The following is a 20654-nucleotide window of genomic DNA, read 5'->3' as shown; positions in this document are numbered from 1 at the left end:
CCAAGGCTAAAAAATTGTTCAGAGTTACACTGTACCCAGTCTGTGTGTAACCAGTGTAACAAACCCATGGATACAAATATTCTCATTTCTTTTAGATTAACTGTGTTATTCAATAAGACAGTTAACATACATTTTATAAAATCAATTGTGAATTATCTATTTAAATTATAATTTTCTACTTTTTTTTGCCAAAAGGAACAGAATTTAAATTGCCTTGTCCAATCCCTATACAGGTCTAAATTAGAGCACTCAGAGCAAGTTTAAGGGAACCATGAAAGTTAAAACTTTTCTTTGTGTAACTACTAGAGACATTTTATAGAGCATATTGTAGAAGTACATTTTCTTAGGAATACCGTTTATAAAAACTCAATACTTCAAGTGAATTTGGAACATACACAGAGACTGATAATTCTGCAAAATAATAGGCAAAGAATAGGATTAATAGAAGTGGGACAAACTAAAAGAAAAAGAAACCATATTGGACCAGAAAAGGGACCCATCATCTTAAACCAACCATGATTTATAATTTTCACCAATTAATACTATAAAGAGGAATTTAAAACACGTGTGTGTGAGTGTGTGTGTGTGTGTGTGTGTGTGTGTGTGTGTGTGTAACATCTCTGGAAGATTATACCAGACACTGGTAATAGAGGTTGCTTCTGGGTAGGGAAACTGGGGCACAGGGGAGAGACTTAATATTCCACTGTGTTCCATGTGAATGTATTACCTAGTTTTTTAAAAAAATTGAATAATTGTATATACATATATATCAATATAATATCCAAAAGTATTCATACTAACACGTTAATAGTGGTTATCTGAAAAAGAGACTGTTTTTCTTTTCTCTTTTGTATTTTATAGTTCTCAAATTTTCTACAAGTATTAACCTTACAATCACAAAAATATGTACTTTTAAATGTCTCTAAAAATATGGAGTACTGGGGACTTCCCTGGTGGCGCAGTGGTTAAGAATCTACCTGCCAATGCAGGGGACGGGTTCAAGCCCTGGTCCGGGATGATCCCACATGCCCAGAGCAACTAAGCCTGTGCACCATAATTACTGAGCCTCTGCTCTAGAGCCTGCAACGAACACCCAACGCAGCCAAAAAAAAAAAAAAAAAAAAAAATTGGAATACTGAGTAACCAATGAATCAAAATAAATAAAATTAATAATATCAATAAAAAAGTAAAAACAGAATATAGTTAATTCTCACCCTATGATGTTTTAAAAATATTTAGGATTTTCTATATGTTGTTTACAAAACATAAAATTATTTACTAGCCACTGAACCAATTCATTTTTAGCAGCAAATATCTTATTGTTTCATTATTTTCTTAAGTTTGATCATTTGCCTAATTAAATTTATGGAATTTTGCTGAATTCTTATGGATGACTCTTTAGTTATTCCCAAATAGTTGAGTAAATTTGATACACACATCTATATACACCAAAGAAATACCATGCCTTTTACCCTACTACACACAATAAGTACTATATACATTTAACAATATATTGTATTGCATTGTTGGTAATTAACTAAAGGGCAACGTCATATTCTCATCTTGTTTTCATAACTAATTTTGAAAATAGATAAAACAATTATATCTTATACCATTTTGATCTTGATTTGCTTTTAGTGATAAAGCTTTTATTGCACGACTTCTGCTCTCTGCAGTCTTCATTATACTCCTCAAAATGCAGGACACTTGGGCTTCCCTGGTGGCGCAGTGGTTGAGAGTCCGCCTGCTTATGCAAGGGACACGGGTCCGTGCCCCGGTCCGGGAAGATCCCACATGCTGTGGAGCGGCTGGGTCCGTGAGCCATGGCCGCTAAGCCTGCGCGTCCGGAGCCTGTGCTCCGCAACGGGAGAGGCCACAACAGTGAGAGGCCCGCATAACGCAAAAAAAAAAAAAAAAAAAAAAAAAAAAAAAAAAAAATGCAGGACACTTTATTTGAATTGAAACAATGAAGTCAAACTGTTTCTGATAGAAAGTAAACCCAATCAGGCTGATCTGGCTAGTCTGACAATGAAAATGGCTGTTAATTAGGTTATATGACAAATATTTCCTATATTTGACAGTTTTAACTTTAATCAGCTATTTCATTAGCTGCAAAGTTTTGACAAAACAAAACTGAACCACCTGTAACCAAAAAAAAAAAAAAAAATGCATTTTATCCAAAACTATTTATGCAAATGAACAATGTTTTTTCCCAAACTTTGAGTATATTGGGTTAAACAAGGTACATCTCATTTTTAAAAAAGTCTAATTCATAGTCACTTGATGTCTTTTTTTTTTTCTTTTTTAACACCCTACTCTTATCATTTGATGTCTTGATAAATCCTATCTGGTATATTTTCTAGTAACCGAAAAAGTGGAAGAATAAGGACTAGGTAAACAAATCCTTTGGCAAGTCGGGTGGTTTTCAATTCTTTGCTTTCAAGAAAATTGAAGGAGGACTAATTGAACAGCCAGCTCAAAGATCATCAAATCTAATTTTTTGAGATCAAGAATTGAATATTGCTACAATAAAACTCCGTTCCCAGGTAGAGTACTTGTTTATATGAACACAATTTCTCAGGTCATACAGCTATAAAAACTAGAAATACGAATAGAATTGTTGCTCAATCTTTTCCGTTCTAGCAATAAGACATATTCATCCACAGATCTATGAATTTTAAAAAGCAACAAAATCCATTTCACTGATATGTATTTTCCCATAACTTTTACATTCTATTGAATAATTATGAAAATTTGTAATATTTATTTTGCTTTGATCGTGTACTAAGAATAATTTTAAAGATAACTCAGTCAAGAATCAGGCGGTTTGCTCTCTGTGTAACCTTGGACAATTAATCTCCTCGCATCTCAGTTTCCTGATTTGCAAATTAGTGATAATAAGACCCAGTTTAGCGCTGTTCCAAAGACTGGGTGAATTAATGCACATAGAAAGCTCTAAACGCCACGCCTGGCTCCTAGTGCGTGCTATATAAGCAAGCATTACTTATTGATCAAACTAATCAACAGCAACACCCTAAAAACTAAAAGCCTGGCGGTTTGTCTTCACGGATAGGAAGGAGGTGCTGGAGGGATCGGGTTCTAGATCACAGGCACACTCGGAGAGCAACGGGACGCTCAAGAGAAAACGGGATGGGACGGGGAGGAGAGACAGGAGGCCCCTGGAGCTACCTGCCTGGAAGAAAAATGGGCAGGATCACAGACTGAGAAAGAAGAGGGCTGGGAGAGTTTGGACTAAGCAGTTCTACCAACGGGTCGCATGTCTACGGATGCGAACGCCTATGGATCTCGACTGCTCCGTGAATCAGGAGCAACAGCGTCAGGCCTAAACGCCACCGCGGTTGTAACCAACCAACGGTCAACGTTTCGCTCCCCCGCCCCGGCCAGGTGCTAGCCGGCGCCCAGTCGGCCCTCAGGTCCTGGGGGGCGCGTGAGTCCAACGCCCGACTGCCCTGGATTCCAGACCTAAGACCCGCGCGCAGAACCCGCCACCCGCCGCCCGCCGCCCGCCGCCGCTTGCCACACAGCCCAGCCTTGCGAGGGCGCCCGCAGTCGGAGGCTGCTGTAACTGGCCCCTCGCGGCCCCCGTAGCCGGACCTTCGTTGCTATTGTCACCGCCTTTTCCTCCCTTCCCCCGGTTCCCTTTCACTTCCGGGGTTGCCCTGGATCCGCTGGTTCCGTAACAACATCCCGTTGGCTTACCTCAGGCGGCGGGACCTGTGCAGCCGCCGCCTGCCAGGAGCGCCGGCCGCCCGGGCCCGCGCCCTCCCCGGTCCAGACCGCCATGGCCACCAACCCGCAGCCTCAGCCGCCTCCTCCCGCGCCGCCGCCTCCCCCGCCGCAGCCGCAGCCGCCGCCGCCGCCGCCCGGCCCCGGGGCTGGCCCGGGCACGGGCGGGGCGGGCGGCGCGGGGGCTGGCGTCGGGGACCCGCAGCTCGTTGCCATGATCGTGAACCACCTCAAAAGTCAAGGGCTCTTCGATCAGTTCCGCAGGGACTGCCTGGCCGACGTGGACACCAAGGTTCGGGGCGCGAGGTGCTGCGGGCGTGCGGGGACAGGGGAGGACCCGCGGGCCGCCTTGATGGGCAGTCTTCCACATCCGTCGATGGGCCGGCGGCGCCTTGGCTTCCCCTGCCGAGGCCCCTCTGAGGCGCATCTCCCGCCGAGCTCCCTGTGCAGCCGCTTCCTCTCTGAGCTGCTGCTTTGTGCCCGGCACTGTGCAGGGCACGCTGTGTTCATTCATTCGCTTAGCCTTTCATTCGTTTAACAGACTAGCGTTAAGCACCTCCAACGTGCCAGGCACTGCTTAGGTGCTGGGAATGTAGAGGTGAGCAAGACGGAGTCACTGTTCTTTTGGAGACTCTTTTGGAAACATTAACGTTAACTGTGCTTTCATCTCTGATTCCCCCCCCCCCCCGCCACGTTTACTTTGTATCCAAGTTATTTTTGCCTTCTCTCGAAGATTTCTGGCAAGGATCATATCTTTGTCCTTTGCAGAAATTACTAAGTGGTAATGAATCAAGTTATTTGCAGTGTGCATTGCTGGACTTTGTGAGGGGTGCAGGGGTGAAGAGGCAGAGCTGGGGAGATCAGGACTTTTGTTTCTACCGATGACTGATTTAGGTAGCTTAGGCCAAGTCACTTCTCTGAAGTGAGAAGGGAGGTGGGGTGAGGGGTGAGGAGCAGAGAAAACTGAGGAAAGGATGGAGGAGAGGGGGCAGCAGATAGTGAAGTGGAAGAAGGACTGGACAAAATAGTGAGTTCCGAAGAGTAAGTGGTAGAAGGGAAAGGTCAGCACGGTGGTTCCCTGTACAAAAAGAGTTAGGGGCTAGGAAGGGGAAGGGATTTTATACCAAATGTCAAAGTGAAAGGAGCATTAGCAGGAACAGGTGAACTTAGCTGGTTCTGCAAGGGATGAGTAGAGGACACCAGGAAGGAGCACTCAGTGAGGTGAATGGAAACCCAGTAGGGTCTGGAAGCAAGTGAAGCAGGAAGCTTCTGTTGGAAACAATTGTTTTCTTTTTTTTTTTTCCTTAGGTCTGGTTTGGTTCACTGCTTTTAGAGTTTTGATGGGGTGAGGGTTTTCTCATAGTGTGTTCAGCTGTTCTAAAGAACCTCGTTTCTTTGAGAAAAATGCTTTGTGGTGAACTGCGCACAATTCCTTTATCTTCTCTGGGAAAACCTTCCTGACATGTGGGAACATCTTCCCTTTTAAAAACTCTGGCCCACCTTGTAGACCAGAAATGGAATGTGCCTTTTTTGAGTTGTCAGAGTTTCAGCACCACAGAAAATTCAGTTTACTTGGGGATATTTATCTATGTAGGAAGTATCGATATGTAGTTTTCTCACTTTTAGAGAATATGCACAACCACCTTTTTGAAAATAATGCCTATTGCCCCTTCCTTCCTTCCTCCCTCCCTTCTTCCCTTCCTTCCTTTCAAAGGACATGGCCAAGTAAATGTTACCCAACTAAATAAAGCTGGTTATTTGTATCCAGCAAGTAGAAATTTCACTTTGCTGTTCTCAGAAACCTACAAATCTGTGTGTTATTGTGTATGCAGATTGAAAATTTAATATGCTGGTGGTGGGGGCGAGGGGGCTGCAATGTCTAAGGCTCAACTTTTTCTTCATCCCCATCCCCACTGAGTGTTATTGCTGTATCTGTAATATCCCTGCCAGATCCTCTCAAAGTGGAGTCTTAAAACAGTTCTTGGGCGGGAAGGAGGGAAGCTCAGGGCTTTGACAGTCTAATGAAAACTAGGGAAAATGCATATGTTCACATTAACATGCAGCCATAAGATCCAGCTAATGGTGAGGCTCCTCTGCTGTAGACTACCAGTTCCCAGACCCCTGGAGCAAGCTGAGAGGTTACAAAGCCGTTCTGACCCCTTTGCACTGAGTAGAGTATGAGGAGGGAAAATCAAGAGAGGCCCATCTTTCTGTCCCAGGCAGGGAGCTCACTGACCAAGTAAATATGGCACCTTTCACCCCAGGTGGTAAAGGCCAATTTTTGGATACTTTCTCAGTTATAAATGGCTCCTGGTCACTTATGATTATTGTCTATTTCTTTTTAGATTCAAAAGGAAAATAGAAGACAGAAGTATATAAGTTTATTCACCCAACAAATACTTATTATGTACCAGGCATTGTTTTAGGTGCCAGGGATATAGCAGTGAACACAAAGTGTCTGCTTATATGGAGCTTGAATCCCAGCAGAGAGAAACAGACAATAAATAATATGTGAGAGGTTCTTTGGAAGAAAGAAAGCAGGATGAGGGTGGAAAGGATTGCTGATGTGTTTTGAGTAAGTTGTTCAGGGAAGATTTCAATGAGATGACATTTGAGCCATAACTGAAGGAGCTGTCCAGCTATCAGGGCTGAGGGTTCCAGGTGGAGACCACAGCAAGTGTGGAAGGCCTAAAGCAGAACCTACTGAGGGAGAAAGTGACAGGAGGAGAGGTAGAATTGCCCCTCCCTCCCTCCCTCCCTTCCTTCACAGATCTGTCTGGCCTTGGAAGCCTTTGTAAGAGTTTGGCGCTTACTGGAGCTGAGAAGCCACTGGCAGGAGTTGAGCAGAAGAAGGACATGATCTGACTTTCATTTTAGATAGCTTGACCTCGTATAATTATTAACAGTGTCCCCTTTGCACCCAGTCATGATCTGGTTTGGACAATAAATTAATATGGTTACCCTAATTTTAGAAGATTGGCACTAGCTGCACTGTGGAAAACAGACTTCAGATAAACAAGGTAGCTCAGGGAGGTCAGCAACAATAATCTAGAAAGGAGATGAGAATGCTCTGGACCAGAGTGGTAGCAGTGAAGCAGGAGGGAAGTGGTCAGGTTCTGGCTGTTTTTTGATGCTAATGCTGACAGGATTTGCTGATGGTTTTGGAAGAGGGGTGGAAGAGAAAGGGAGGAAGGAAGCAAGGAGGACATCAAGGCTTTTGACCCGGAGCACTGGAGAAGGAAGAAGAGATAGATAGCTATTCCCAGAAGAGTAATGGAATCTAAAATATTTCTCTAGTCACTAGGCTTTTAACCTAAAGTAGAACTTAGCAACCAGGAGAATTACCTGTTATAGTTCAGATTGAAGCTTGTTTTGTGGGGCAACTAGAGTGCTAAATTTGTTGTGATATTTGATCCTAACTTTCTGAGATTTGGGAATACTGCAAAGAAGAATTATGTTTTAGAATCATTGGGGAGAAAATTAATTTTCATTCACATTGGTTTTGGATAAATGGAGAAGAACATGAAAAATATTCGTGAGACCATTTTTGGTAGGATTGAACATAGGTATTAGCAAAAGTCTGGAAATTGGAAGAGATGAAGGGGTGTCACAGAGGGATAAAATCTTTATCATCTGTGCTACCTAGATAGTTACCCAGTCATCTCACCTGACAATGACTTTTCAGTTGCTTATCTGCCTAGCAGTTGGAAAGGTGTGTGGAAACAAAGATTGAAAGAGTGGAAGGAACAGGCTTACATTTCAGTAGGGAGATAAATATTCCCCCTCTCCTCAAAATATAGTACAACACAAGAATTACTTGAATGACAGTATGTATAGGAGATAGTTGGTACGTGGGAGAAGGGCCACGGAAGCCTACCTTGGGTGTCAGGATGACTTCACAGACTTGGGTGAACTCCAAAAGTGAGAAATTTGCCAAATGGACAGGGAGAAAGAATGGTAGGTGTACAAGATTGAAGGCATGAGAACTTATCACTAGAGAATTAGCTTTGAAGGGTAAGGGAGCAAATAGCAGAAGACGAGGCTGTACAGTTTTGCTTAAAATCATTCGGAACACTCAAACTCATCTACGTTAAGAGCCACATAAAAGAAAGATATAAACAGCATGACATGTGGGGGACAGCTTGGAGGAACGAAGCATGCAGTCCTGACTGAGTGGTCAAACATTCCTTCTAGGCAGCATCCTTTTAGGATGAGATGACATAGTATGTGTCCTCTCTCCTGCTTCCCTTATGTCAGGAGTGCTCAGCTCTAGCACAGCTGACATTTTGGGCTGGATAGTTCTTTGTGTGGGGGTCTGTCCTGTGCACTGTAGGATATTCAGCAGCATCCCTGCCCTCGACACTCTGGATGCCAGAAGCAACTCCCCTTAGCTGTGAGAATCAAAAATGTCTCCAGACGTTGCCTGATGTCCCCCGCCACCCCGGGAGGGAGGGGGGCAACAATTGCTTCCAGTTACGAACTGGTGACCTACATCAAACTTAATGCCTAGCTCCAGTGGTTGCCACTTCATAATTTCTCTTGAATCCATGTCTTTCAGCCTGTTTTTGCCACCCCAGTTCAGACCTTTATTATTGTAGTCATTGCATCCTTTCCTGAGTATATTTTGTGTCTGTTTACTCTTTCACCGTAGGAAGATTAAAAGCTTTATCAGAAAGCTTTTAATTTATCAGAAAGTTTTCATCAGAAAGCTCAGCTATCACATATCACTCTGCTTATATGTGTTGTGGGTTCCCGTTCTCTATCCCATAATTCCAGACTTCGTATACAGGTCCCCAGATCCTTCTAGGCCCTGGCCCCAAGCTCTGTCTCCAACTACATTTCTCTGCTTTTTTTTTTTTTTTTATAGTCTCTTCTCCATCCAAATTGGATTTAACAATGTGGGGGGCTCCCTAATGCTCCTGACCCCACATTTTCTCACCTACTTGCTCTTATATTGTTGGGTGTACCTGCAAGGCCTGCCTTTCCTGGTCCCAGCTGCGTTGTGAAACTCAGGTGCCACATTCTCAATGAAGGCTTACTTTCTCTGCTCTTCTCCCTTTCTTTGCTCCAAATCATCTAACAGTAACACTTACTGGTATCTTATTTTCTAGTCCCTTGTCTGTAAATAGAAGGTATGTCTGTCTTCTTTGTATTCCTCATCTCCAAACATATTGTCTTAGACAAAATAAATGGTATTTGAATGACTCTGAAATTATCCTAAAGCAGGATTGTCATAAGCTGTGAAACTTTGTTGCCACATTGACACTGTAATCTAAGAAATGTTTAACACTGTTAAAGATACTCAAATTCCTGAGACTATCGATATTGTATAACAATGGAGATTTTTAACATTTATGTCTTTTTTCTTCTTTCTTTCTAGCCTGCCTATCAGAATCTGAGACAACGTGTTGACAACTTTGTTGCAAACCACTTAGCAACTCATACGTGGAGTCCGCACCTCAATAAGAACCAGCTAAGAAACAATATTCGACAGCAAGTGCTCAAGTAAGCCTCAGAATTGCAGAGTTTCTACAAGGGCTTGAGAATGTCACCATATACTTTGCCTGAAAGCAGAGACATTGTGCAGAAGTTTGTTCACCTGGTGATAATTTTGTCAAGTTTGGTGTGGCTACTTTATATTATGATACAGTGTGATTTTAGAGTAGGTGCTAATCACTTCACATTTCCCCCATAAATTTAACAGTCTGATTTCTCCTGTAGACCTTTGGAAATATTGAGGGAAGGGAATGACAGCGTGACTTCAAAAAAAAAAAACCCTCTAGATATGATATGAATAGATGGTTAATGCCAGATAGGTAAATATATCCTATACAGTTACATTCACAGTTATTCTCTTGGCCCTAAAAGAGCAGGGTTTATTATGCCTGATTTACAAATAAAGACGTTAAAGGTCACTGAGATTAAAACATTTTCCCCTGATTTGAGGCTGTGTCCTCTGTGTTCTAATATTGCCCCTCTCCTTTTCTTTTGTCTTTTTACTTGCATTTTACTGTGATTTTACCTGTGCTTTTTAATGATGACATATCCAAAAAAGGTGGGAGAAGTGCATTTAGACATGTCGGAGTCATTTTTTGGTAAACATAAAGAGAGTGAAAAGCTGGAATGGTTAGAGGGACCTAAAAAAATCATATTTATACCCCCAAAAGCAGATTAACAATATTATCTTGTTCTTGAATATAAGTATTTGCCAAGACAAGAAGACTTGGACCCTCTCTCCCTGCTTCACACCCCAAAAACGTGACTACATTGTTTAAAAACTGCCTTAGTCTCCCTGCCTTGACAAATATTTACGAAATGTGGCTTTTAAACAGTTAGACAAATGTTTTTACAGCTGTTACATCTTTTATTTATTTATTTATTTATTTAATTTATTTTTGGCTGTGTTGGGTCTTCGTTGCTGCGCGTGGACTTTATCTAGTTGTGGCGAGCGGGGGTTACTCTTCCTTGCGACGTGCGGGCTTCTCATTGTGATGGCTTCTCTTGTTTCAGAGCACGGGCTTTAGGTGCACGGACTTCAGTAGTTGTGGCACACGTGCTCAGTTGCTCCACAGCTTGTGAGATCCTCCCAGACCAGGGATCAAATCCATGTCCCCTGCATTGGCAGGTGGACTCTTAACCACTGCTCCACCAGGGAAGTCCCTATAGCTGTTACCTCTTAATTCCCTCTTGTCCCTCAGGAACCTTGCACACCTACCTAGTGTGCTACTCCATTGATAGTTCCACCCACAGGAAGCCCCACAAATAAAACTTTAAACTCTGACTCAAAGACCCATTTAGCCACAGGTAATACTAGATACTAGGAGCCTGGGGGCTCAGACTCTGTGTCCTAGTAAATAAGAGAAGAGGGAAATTTGACAATAGCTTTGTTGTCTGCATTTTAAAGGATGTTCAGGAACCTATAAAAGAATCCAGGTAAGATGAAAGATGCCATTAGAGGGCTGCATAATAATACCTTTTGGGAAAAAGTCAAAGCCTTTCCTGTTGGGTGGCAGCCCTGGGGTGGGGGTGGCTACTCACTTCCAGACCTTCAGGAGAACAATAACCAAAATAGTAGGGGGATGGGAGGCTAAGGGTGGGATGGGGGAGGGAAGCTTACTGACACTGTCCACACTTGCCGAGCACTGTCAGGCAACAATTTGCATATCTGCTTCCCTCTCTCAAAGGAAAACATTGCTTTAAAAGCGCAAGGGTAGAGTCTTGGATCCTTTTTTATTTTTTTCCATATATTGAGAGACTAAATGGAAGGCAAATTTCCTGGAATTTACTCCTTAGCATACAGAACCTATAAAGTAGAGGAGCAGTCATTTATTTTGTTCTTCAAAGGGAACTAAACTCAATCGTGCCCATGTAAAATCAAGCACTTAAAATTGTTGTTGTACCAATATAAGGCATTGTTTTCACAGAATCTTGTTTGGTGAGGGATTGCTGGACACATCAGTAGAGGGTTCTTGTGACTGTCAGCAATTAACACTAGAGCAGTCCACCTATGGGTGATGAGGACTCTCCTCTAGAGACGTTTTAGAACAGGGGAAATAGCTGTCTCTTGGGTAATATAGGCATTGCTCTTACTGGGATATCTGTATATTTTCTTCTAGCTCTGTTATTTATTTTTAATAGAACTGTTCTCTTATTTAAATTCCATTAGTAAATTTATGTCTCTTAAATAACATGTTAAAGTTTCTTAAAAGACTAGTTGTATCTAACTAATGGTATAAGGGATGGACTATCACCTATAAAAACAATGTCAGACAGTTTTTCTTACATATACTTTGAGAAATACTCAGTTGACTCTTAGATTGAACCGTCTACAATTGCCATTTTTGTAGGACAAAATAGTCTAATATCAGCAATTTTGGATGGTTCAGTTTAATAGCCAGTCTGCCAACTCAATAGGCGGAAAAAAGTTTTATTTTATTCTGTTTATGCATTCGTTTATACAACAAAACCTAAAAATACTAGGGAGCTCAGAAATAATGACCTTAACTGTACAGTGTTTAAAAGGAAGACAAGGAAGTAGCTTTAACCAAGACAGTGCCAGCTGCTGGCATTTTGGCTTTGCCCTTGAACCTAGAAGTGTGGCTTCTTCTTCCTCTGGTGAGGCAGCTCTGGCCACACCTCAATGAAGTGAGCCCACAAAGAGCAATGTGGTCGCTAGCACTGGCTTCCGTTTTTGTTTTTCCTTTAACATCTTCATTGGAGTATAATTGCTTTACAATGCTGTGTTAGTTTCTGCTGTATAACAAAGTGAATCAGCTATACATACACATTTTTAAGATCAGAGCTGACCTCTGAGTGAGAGTAGACTAAAGTACACCAGGGACCAGAACATAGGCATCAGGGAAAGAGACTGAAGCAGTAATTTGGAGGTGGGTGGGTTTTATTTTTTATTTTGTGCCTTTGTGCTTGTGCCTTAAATCAAAATATTTTTCAGATTGCTTGTCATTGCTTCTTTTCCACCTGCTACATTTTAAAGACACCTCTAAGATGTAACAACAATGTTTTCAGGATTTGCTTTTTTTTTGTTTTTTGTATTATATCTTAGAACTTTAGTAAGCAGGTTACCTACTTTGGGCAGTGTTGACTCATTTTTCTCTATGGCCCACATAAGTGGAATTATAGTATCCCAGGCCTGCGAGGTGCCTCAGGAAATGAAAATCACAGCCATCCTGCACTCCAGACAGCGCTGCACTCAGAAATAGCATTGCAAAGTATAAGGAGAGACACCTCACCCACTATGCAGGGAGAGCCTGAGGCCTCGGAGCTGCAGAAGACCAGCACCCCACTCACCCAACTCTATCCAGGGAACTGTGACTCCTCAAGTTCTTTGTTAGAAAGGGACAAGGTGGAAGTGTGTTTCTTCAGATAAATTCATGTCATCTTATTTTGCTCAGACACCTTTGTGATTTTCTGCACGTTTCAGACTTTACTGTGCCTTTTGCTCCTCTGTCTCTTATGTATGATATTTCTTTGTGCACTTTCTTCCCCTTCTCTTCTCTGGAAATCAAGCTTTCCTTAGGAAAGCTTTCGCAAATAATCTCAGACATAGCTAATAATAATAATATCCTACTTTTTTCCTACAGTGTATGGTGTGTTCTAGTGCCTATCATGTTGTATTTTGTTTGTGTCTCTCTCTCCCACCAGAACAGGGACCAGATCTGATTTGTAGTGGCCCAGTGGCTAGCATGGTGCCTGTTGTGTAGATGCCACTCGTAACATAATTGTTGAATGAATACATCATTTAGTTTTTATAGCAAGAAGATAATAAAAAGAAGGCCAGAAATCTTAAGTTTTATTTTTGTTCTTTTAAAGTTTTTTTTCTTTTTATTTTCCTTTTTTGTAAGTTTGGTAAAATTATACTTTGTTTATATTCTTCAGTTTTCCTGGAGGCTCTAATACTTACAAGAGGCATACATTTTTCTGGTTAAAAAAAAAAAAAAAAGAGGTTGCAGAATGCATAGATTTATTTTATACCCAGAGCTCCGCTTTAATGACCATTTATTCCTATCACTAAATGATCACTAAGGTCATTTAGTGAGATAAGCCATGGGCATGTTTGAGGTAAGATAAGCATCACCTACAAGCCTGGTCTTTAGGTAATGTGCTGTGTCTAGTTCTAAGGGTATTTTGTTTTGTTTTTGTTCTGTCTGCCTTAGTATTGCCACTGGTGACACAGTGGTGGGGAGTTTACATATTTTTTTGCAGTATGATGTATTAAATGCCACTGTATTGTGAAACGTATTTTCTTTTGTGTATTCTTTCTGTATATTCCAAGTGAATGGATTGGAGGCAATTTAAGGTTGAACATATATGTAATAGATATGGCTTTACTTAAAAGTAATTAATGCAAATAATGTAGTATTATCTTTTTCACCTTTCTGTAAATTACCCTGTGTTTCAGATCAGGAATGTTGGAGTCTGGTATTGACAGAATTATTTCTCAGGTTGTGGATCCAAAGATTAACCACACATTCAGACCTCAAGTGGAGAAAGCTGTGCATGAGTTTTTGGCCACGCTAAATCACAAAGAGGAAACAGGTGGCAGCACAGCCCCCGATGATGAGAAACCAGACTCTTCCATCGTTACACAAGGTGCTTTGCTTTTACTCTTGGTCAGTTCCATTGCTTTCATTCTTGAACTGAGTATCAAGTTAGGGGTATTTAGTTCTTTAAAACATTTATCTATTTGGCTACTCTAGTGAAATTATATTTATTTTAATTATTACCCAGATTCTTCAACTGGCATAACATTTTTTTTTTAATGATGAGCATTTTAGTAATGTACTCTGTGTGTGTGTGTGTGTGTGTGTGTGTGTGTGTGTGTGTGTGTGTTTCAATAGAGGGGATAATTAAAATAATTAGAAAACACATCCTTTTTCTGAGAACTAGACTAGTATCACATTTGCTGGTGCCTTTCCTAATATACTGTATTACAGAGGTAGAGAATTTAGAATGTGTTAAGTACTAGCACCAGTACCTGAAAGTCTAAAGGTGATGTGTCATGTGAAGATGACAGTGGCAAGTGGCCTTGATTCAGCAGAGGGGTTTACCTTCTGCATAAATTTATTCTAAAACATGTCTTTACCTCGAAGGTGTCCCTGCCCCTGGGGCCAGTGCGAATGTGGCCAGTGATGCCATGTCAATCTTGGAAACCATCACTTCTCTTAACCAAGAAGCTAGTGCTGCCAGGGCTTCGATAGAAATGTCAAATGCAAAGACCAGTGAGAGAATATCCAAAAAACTCCCATCTCAGCCAAGCACTGAGACTACTGTTGAGAAAGAGAGAACTTCAGAGGACACGGCTGATAAAGAAAAATCTACACCTGACTCTGCAGGGGAAGGACCGGAAACAGTCCCTAAGTCTGAAGAATTTAGTGATCTCCCTTGTCCAGTTGAAGAAATTAAAAATCACATAAAAGAAAGTAATAGTTCAGTTCTGCTAAATAAGGATGTTCAACAAGAAAGCAGTGACCAAAAAAATAAATCAACAGACAAAGGTGAAAAGAAGCCAGATAGCAATGAAAAGGGAGAAAGAAAGAAAGAAAAGAAGGAAAAGACTGAAAAGAAATTTGATCACTCAAAGAGGAGTGAAGATGTCCAAAAAGTAAAAGATGAAAAACAAGCAAAGGATAAAGAAGTAGAGTGTTCAAAACTTCCCTCAGAAAAAAACAATAATAAAGCTAAAACCAGCGAAGGGACCAAAGAAGGTAAAAATTTGGAAAAATCAACAACAGTTTAAGGAACAATGAGTGTCCATTGGGGGCACATCAGATTTGCTTTCAAATTTTAATAAAATGTATTTGATGTGTGTGTTTTAAAAGCCTGAAAACTCATACCCTCTTTGCTAAAAGATGAGCAATAAACATTTGTATATTTCTTTCCTATACTAATTTACCAATTCACAAAGTAAATGAACAGAGAAGTTCTAAACCTTATTTTGTAACTCGTAATTTATTCATATACATTATTCCAAGCAACTTAATTCATAGTCTTTAAAATATTACATAGTAAATATTTCAGTTGCTTACTTAAAATTTCCTTTGTTTATATCATTCAGACCATGAATTACAAGTTTCATTAATTTTACAGGATAATTTGCCTTTGTATTTTCTGCAAACAACTGTACCTTATTTGATATTGGTTACTAATGGTGAGGGATTATTTCTGAAGTTGAAGTTCTTTGACAGTATTTAAACCAGAAAAATTTAAATGTAATTTAGGAATTGGGTGCTGTGTGTATTCTTATATAACAAGATGATTTATTTTCTGTTATATTTCCTTCTTGAAGATTTCTCTTTGATAGATTCTGATGTGGATGGACTTACAGACATCACAGTTAGCTCTGTCCACACCAGTGACCTTTCATCTTTTGAAGAAGACACTGAGGAGGAAGTTGTAATGTCTGATAGCATGGAAGAAGGAGAGATTACATCAGATGGTAAAGCATTTTACTTAATAATGCCTTTGTGAAGCTTCGCATTGAGCAGTATTTGTATATTCAGATGGCTGTATCATGAAAGGCAGTGTGGTACAGCGGCAAGAGCACGGGACTTTATAGGTGGAAGATTTGTTCCTGAGTCCCAGCTCCAAGGTTGTCTGTCTGAGCAAGCTTGGTAAGTTATTAAACCTCAACAAGCCTAGGTTTTCTATCTCTTAACTCCATTCCCTAGGATTATTATAAAAGATGTGATCTTGTATGAATTTGCCATGTGTCAGTGGCACAGTCCACAAGACTGCCCTCATGTTTGACACCAATTGCAAATTCGGAGTCCCCAAGACCACCTTTAGTTTTGGTAATTCACTAGAAGGACTCACAGAACTCATTGAAAGTTGTTAAATTCATAGTTATGGTTTTATTACAGCTAAGGGACACATTAAAATCAGCCAAGGGAAGAGGCACATAGCCTATAGAGTCTGGCAAAGTTCAAACACAGAGCTTCCACTTGTCCTTTATTTTTTTATTTTATTTTATTGAAGTATAGTTGATTTACAGTGTTGTGTTAATTTCTACTACACAGCAAAGTGATTCAGTTATACATACATATACATTCTTTTTCATATTCCTTTCCATTATGGTTTATCACAGGATATATTTTTTTAACATTTTATTTTATATTGGAGTATAGTTGATTAACAATGCTGTGTTAGTTTCAGGTATACAACAAAGTGATTCAGTTATACATGTATCTATTCTGTTTTGAATTCTTTTCCCAATTAGGTTGTTACAGAATATTGAACAGAGTTCCCTGTGCTATACAGTAGGTCCTTGTTGGTTATCCATTTTAAATATAGCAGTGTGTACATGGAAATCCCAAACTCCCTAAGTATTCCTCCTTCCCCATTCTTCCCCCCTTGGTAAGCATAAGTTCCTTCTCTAAGTCTGCAAGTCTGTTTCTGTTTTGTAAATAAGTTCATTTGTATCATTTTTTTTTTTTAGATTCTGCATATAAGCAATATCATACTATATTTCTCTTTCTCTGTCTGACTTACTTCGCTCAGTATGACAATCTCTAGGTCCATCCATGTTGCTGCAAATGGCATTATTTCATTCTATTTAATGGCTGAGTAATAATCCATTATATATATGTACCACATCTTCTTTATCCATTCTTCCGTTAATGGACATTTAGTTTGCTTCCATGTCTCGGCTATTGTAAACAGCGCTGCAATGAACGTTGGGGGTGCATGTATCCTTCCAGACCATGTTTTTGTACAGGTATATGCCCAGGAGTGGGATTGCAGGATCATATGCTAGCTCTGTTTTTAGTTTCTTAGGGAACCTCCATACTGTTCTCCAGAGTGGCTGCATCAGTTTATATTCCCACCAACAGTGTGGGAGGGTTTCCTTCTCTCCACACCCTCTTCAACATTTATTGTTTGTGGATTTTTTGATGATGGCCTGGTTATGTGAGGTAATATCTCATTGTAGTTTTGATTTGCATTTCTCTAATAATTAGTGCTGTTGAATATCTTTTCATGTGCCTCTTGGCCATCTGTATGTCTTCTTTGGAGAAATATCTATTTAGGTCTTCTGCCCATTTGTCGATTGGGTTGTTTGTTTTGATGATATTAAGCTGCATGAGCTGATTGTAAATTTTGGAGGCAGATCCCTTGTCAGTCACATCATTTGCAAATATTTTCTTGAAATCTCTGATTGTCTTTTCATTTTGTTTGTGGTTTCCTTTGCTGTGCAAAAGCTCTTAAGTTTAATTAGGTCTCATTTATTTATTTTTGTTTTTATTTCCATTACTCTGGGAGATGGATTGAAAAAGATATTGCTGTGATTTATGTCAGAGAGTGTTCTGCTTGTGTTTTCCTCTAAGAGTTTTGCAGTGTCCAGTCTCACATTTAGGTCTTTAATCCATTCTGAGTTTATTTTTGTGTATGGTGTTAAAAGACTGTTATAATTTCATTTTTTTTACATGTAGCTGTCCAGTTTTCCCAGCACCACTTATTGAAGAGACTGTCTTTCCTCCATTGTATAGTCTTACCTCTTTTATTATAGATTAATTGACCATAGGTGCATGGGTTTATCTCTGGGCTTTCTATCCTGTTCCATTGATCTATAGTTCTATTTTTGTGTCAGTACCATACTGTTCCGATGACTAGAGCTTTGTAGTATAGTCTGAAGTCAGGGTGCCTGATTCTTCCAGTTCCGATTTTCTTTCTCAAGATTGCTTTGGCTGTTCGGGGTCTCTTGTGTCTCCATACATATTTTAAGATTGTTTGTTTTAGTTCTGTGAAAAATGCTATTGGTAATTTGATAGGGATTGCATTGAATCTGTAGATTGCCTTGGGTAGTATAGTCATTTTGACAATAATGATTCTCCCGATCCAAGAATGTGGTATATCTTTCCGTCTGTTTGTGTCATCTTTGATTTCTTTCATCAGCATCTTACAGTTTTCGGAGTACAGGTCTTTTGTCTCCTTAAGTAGGTTTATTTCTACATATATTATTCTTTTTGATGTGATGTTAAGTGGGATTGTTTCTTGAATTTCTCTTTCTGACCTTTTGTTGTTAGTGTATAGAAATGCAAGAGATTTCTGTGTATTAATTTTGTAGCCTGCGACTTTACCAAATTCATTGATGAGCTCTAGTAGATTTCTGGTAGCGTCTTTAGGATTTTATACATATAGTATCATATCATCTGCAGACAGTGACAGTTTAACTTCTTCTTTTCCAATTTGGGTTCCTTTTATTTATTTATTTATTTTCTGATTGCCATAGCTAGGATTTCCGAAACTGTTGAATAAAAGTGGCGAAAGCGGACATCCTTGTCTTGTTCCTGATCTTAGAGGAAATGCTTTTAGCTTTTTACCGCTAAAAGCTAAAGTGGGATCCTGCAATCCCACTTTTTACCGCTGAGTATGATGTTAGGTTTATGTATATGGCTTTTATTATGTTGAAGTATGTTCCGTCTGTGCCCACTTTCTGGAGAGTTTTTTATCATAAATGGGTGTTGAATTTTGTCAAAAGCTTTTTCTGCATCTATTAAGATGATCATATGGTTTTTACTCTTCAATTTGTTCTTGTATCACATTGATTGATTTACGGATATTAAAAACTCCTTGTATCCCTGGAAGGAATCCTACTTGATCATGGTGTATGATCCTTTTAATGTACTGTTAGATTCAGATTGCTAGTATTTTGAGGATTTTTATTATGTTCATCAGTGATATTGGCCTGTAATTTTCTTTTTTTGTGATACCTTTGTCTGGTTTTGGTATCAGGGTGATGGTGGCCTCATACAATGAGTTTGGGCATTTCCTCCATCTGCAATTTTTTGGAACAATTTCAGAAAGATAGGTGTTAGCTCTTTTCTAAATGTTTCAAAGAATTCACCTGTGAAGCTATCTGGTCTTGGACTTTTGTTTGTTGGGAGTTTTTTTTATCACAGTTTCAATTTGAGTACTTGTGGTCAGTCTGTTCATGTTTCCTATTTCTTCCTGGTCAGTCTCGGAAGATTGTACCTTTCTAGGAATTTGTCCATTTCTTCCAGATTGTCCATTTTATTGGCATACAGTTGCTTGTAGTAGTCTCTTAGGATGCTTTGTATTTCTGCAGTGTCTGTTGTAACTTCTTTTTCATTTCTAATTTTATTGATTTGAGTCCTCTTCCTCTTTTTCTTGATGAGTCTGGCTAATGGTTTATCAATTTTGTTTATCTTCTCAAAGAGCTGGCTTTCAGTTTCATTGATCTTTGCTATTGTTTTCTTCATCTCTATTTCATTTATTTCTGCTCTGGTCTTTATATTTTCTTTCCTTCTACTGACTTTAGGTTTTGCTTGTTCTTCTTTCTCTAGTTGCTTTAGATGTAAGGTTAGGTTGTTTATTTGAGATTTTTCTTTTTTCCTGAGGTAATACTGTATTGCTATAAACTTCCCTCTTAGAACTACCTTTGCTGCATCCCATAGGTTTTGGATCTTTGCTTTCATTTTCATTTTCTCTAGGTATTTTTTGATTTCCTCTTTGATTTCTTCAGTGATCCATTGGTTGTTTAGTCGCATGTTTTGTGGCCTCCATATGTTTGTGCTTTTTTACAATTTTTTTTTCTTTTAGTTTATTTCTAATCTCATAACATTGTGGTTGGAAAAGATGCTTGATATGATTTCAGTTTTCTTAAATTTACCAAGATTCGCTTTAAGGCCCAGCATGTGGTCAATCCTGGAGAATGTTCCATGTGTGCATGAGAAGAATGTGAATTCTGCTGATTTTAGATGGAATGCTCTATAAATATCAATTAAGTCCATCTGGTCTAATGTATCATTTAAGGCCTGTGTTTCCTTATTAATTTTCTGTCTGGGTGATCTGTGCATTGCTGAGAATGGAGTGTTAAAAGTCCCCAACTCTTATTGTGTTACTGTTGATTTCTCCCTTTATGGCTGTTAGTATTTGCCTTATATATTGATGTGCTCCTATGTTGAGTGCATATATATTTATAATTGGATTGATCCCTTGATCATTATGTAGTGTCCTTCTTTGTCTCTTATAACAGTCTTTATTTTAAAGTCCATTTTGTCTGATATGAGTATTGCTACTTCAGCATTCTTTTGATCTCTCTTTGTGTGGAATACCTTTCTCCATCCCCTCACTTTCAGTCTGTATGTGTCCCTAGGTCTGAAGTGGGTCTGTTATAGACAGCATATATATGGGTCTTCTTTTTGTATTTATTCAGCCAGTCTGTGTTTTTCGGTTGGAGCATTTAATCCATTTACATTTAAGGTAATTATCAATGTATAAGTTCCTATTGCTGTTTTCTTAATTGTTTGGGGTTTGTTTTTGTAGGTCTTTTTTCTTCCCTTCCTCTCTGGTTCTCTTCTGTGGTTTGATGACCATCCTTAGTGTTGTGTTCAGGTTGCTTTTTCTGTGTGTGTGTGTGTGTGTGTGTG

General features: G+C 39.7%; 1 protein-coding gene across 4 annotated transcripts in view; it reads left to right on the top strand.

The window, feature by feature from the left end:
• Positions 1–3683: 3683 nt before the first annotated feature.
• BOD1L1 (biorientation of chromosomes in cell division 1 like 1) overlaps positions 3684–20654 on the top strand; it is a 55679-nt gene continuing 38708 nt past the window's right edge. For all 4 annotated transcript variants that reach the window (XR_010942918.1, XM_067735534.1, XM_067735532.1 and 1 more), the window contains exons 1-5: positions 3684–4039; positions 9128–9252; positions 13667–13857; positions 14358–14972; positions 15554–15703. Coding sequence is in view for 3 of the 4 variants with exons in the window: in XM_067735534.1 (XP_067591635.1) it covers positions 3803–4039; positions 9128–9252; positions 13667–13857; positions 14358–14972; positions 15554–15703 (1318 nt within the window). In the remaining variant the exon portion in view is untranslated. The remainder of the gene's footprint in view (positions 4040–9127; positions 9253–13666; positions 13858–14357; positions 14973–15553; positions 15704–20654) is intronic.

Source organism: Pseudorca crassidens, chromosome 4 (genome assembly GCF_039906515.1).
Source record: "Pseudorca crassidens isolate mPseCra1 chromosome 4, mPseCra1.hap1, whole genome shotgun sequence".
NCBI lineage: Eukaryota > Metazoa > Chordata > Mammalia > Artiodactyla > Delphinidae > Pseudorca > Pseudorca crassidens.
This window is presented reverse-complemented; position numbering and strand designations above follow the sequence as displayed.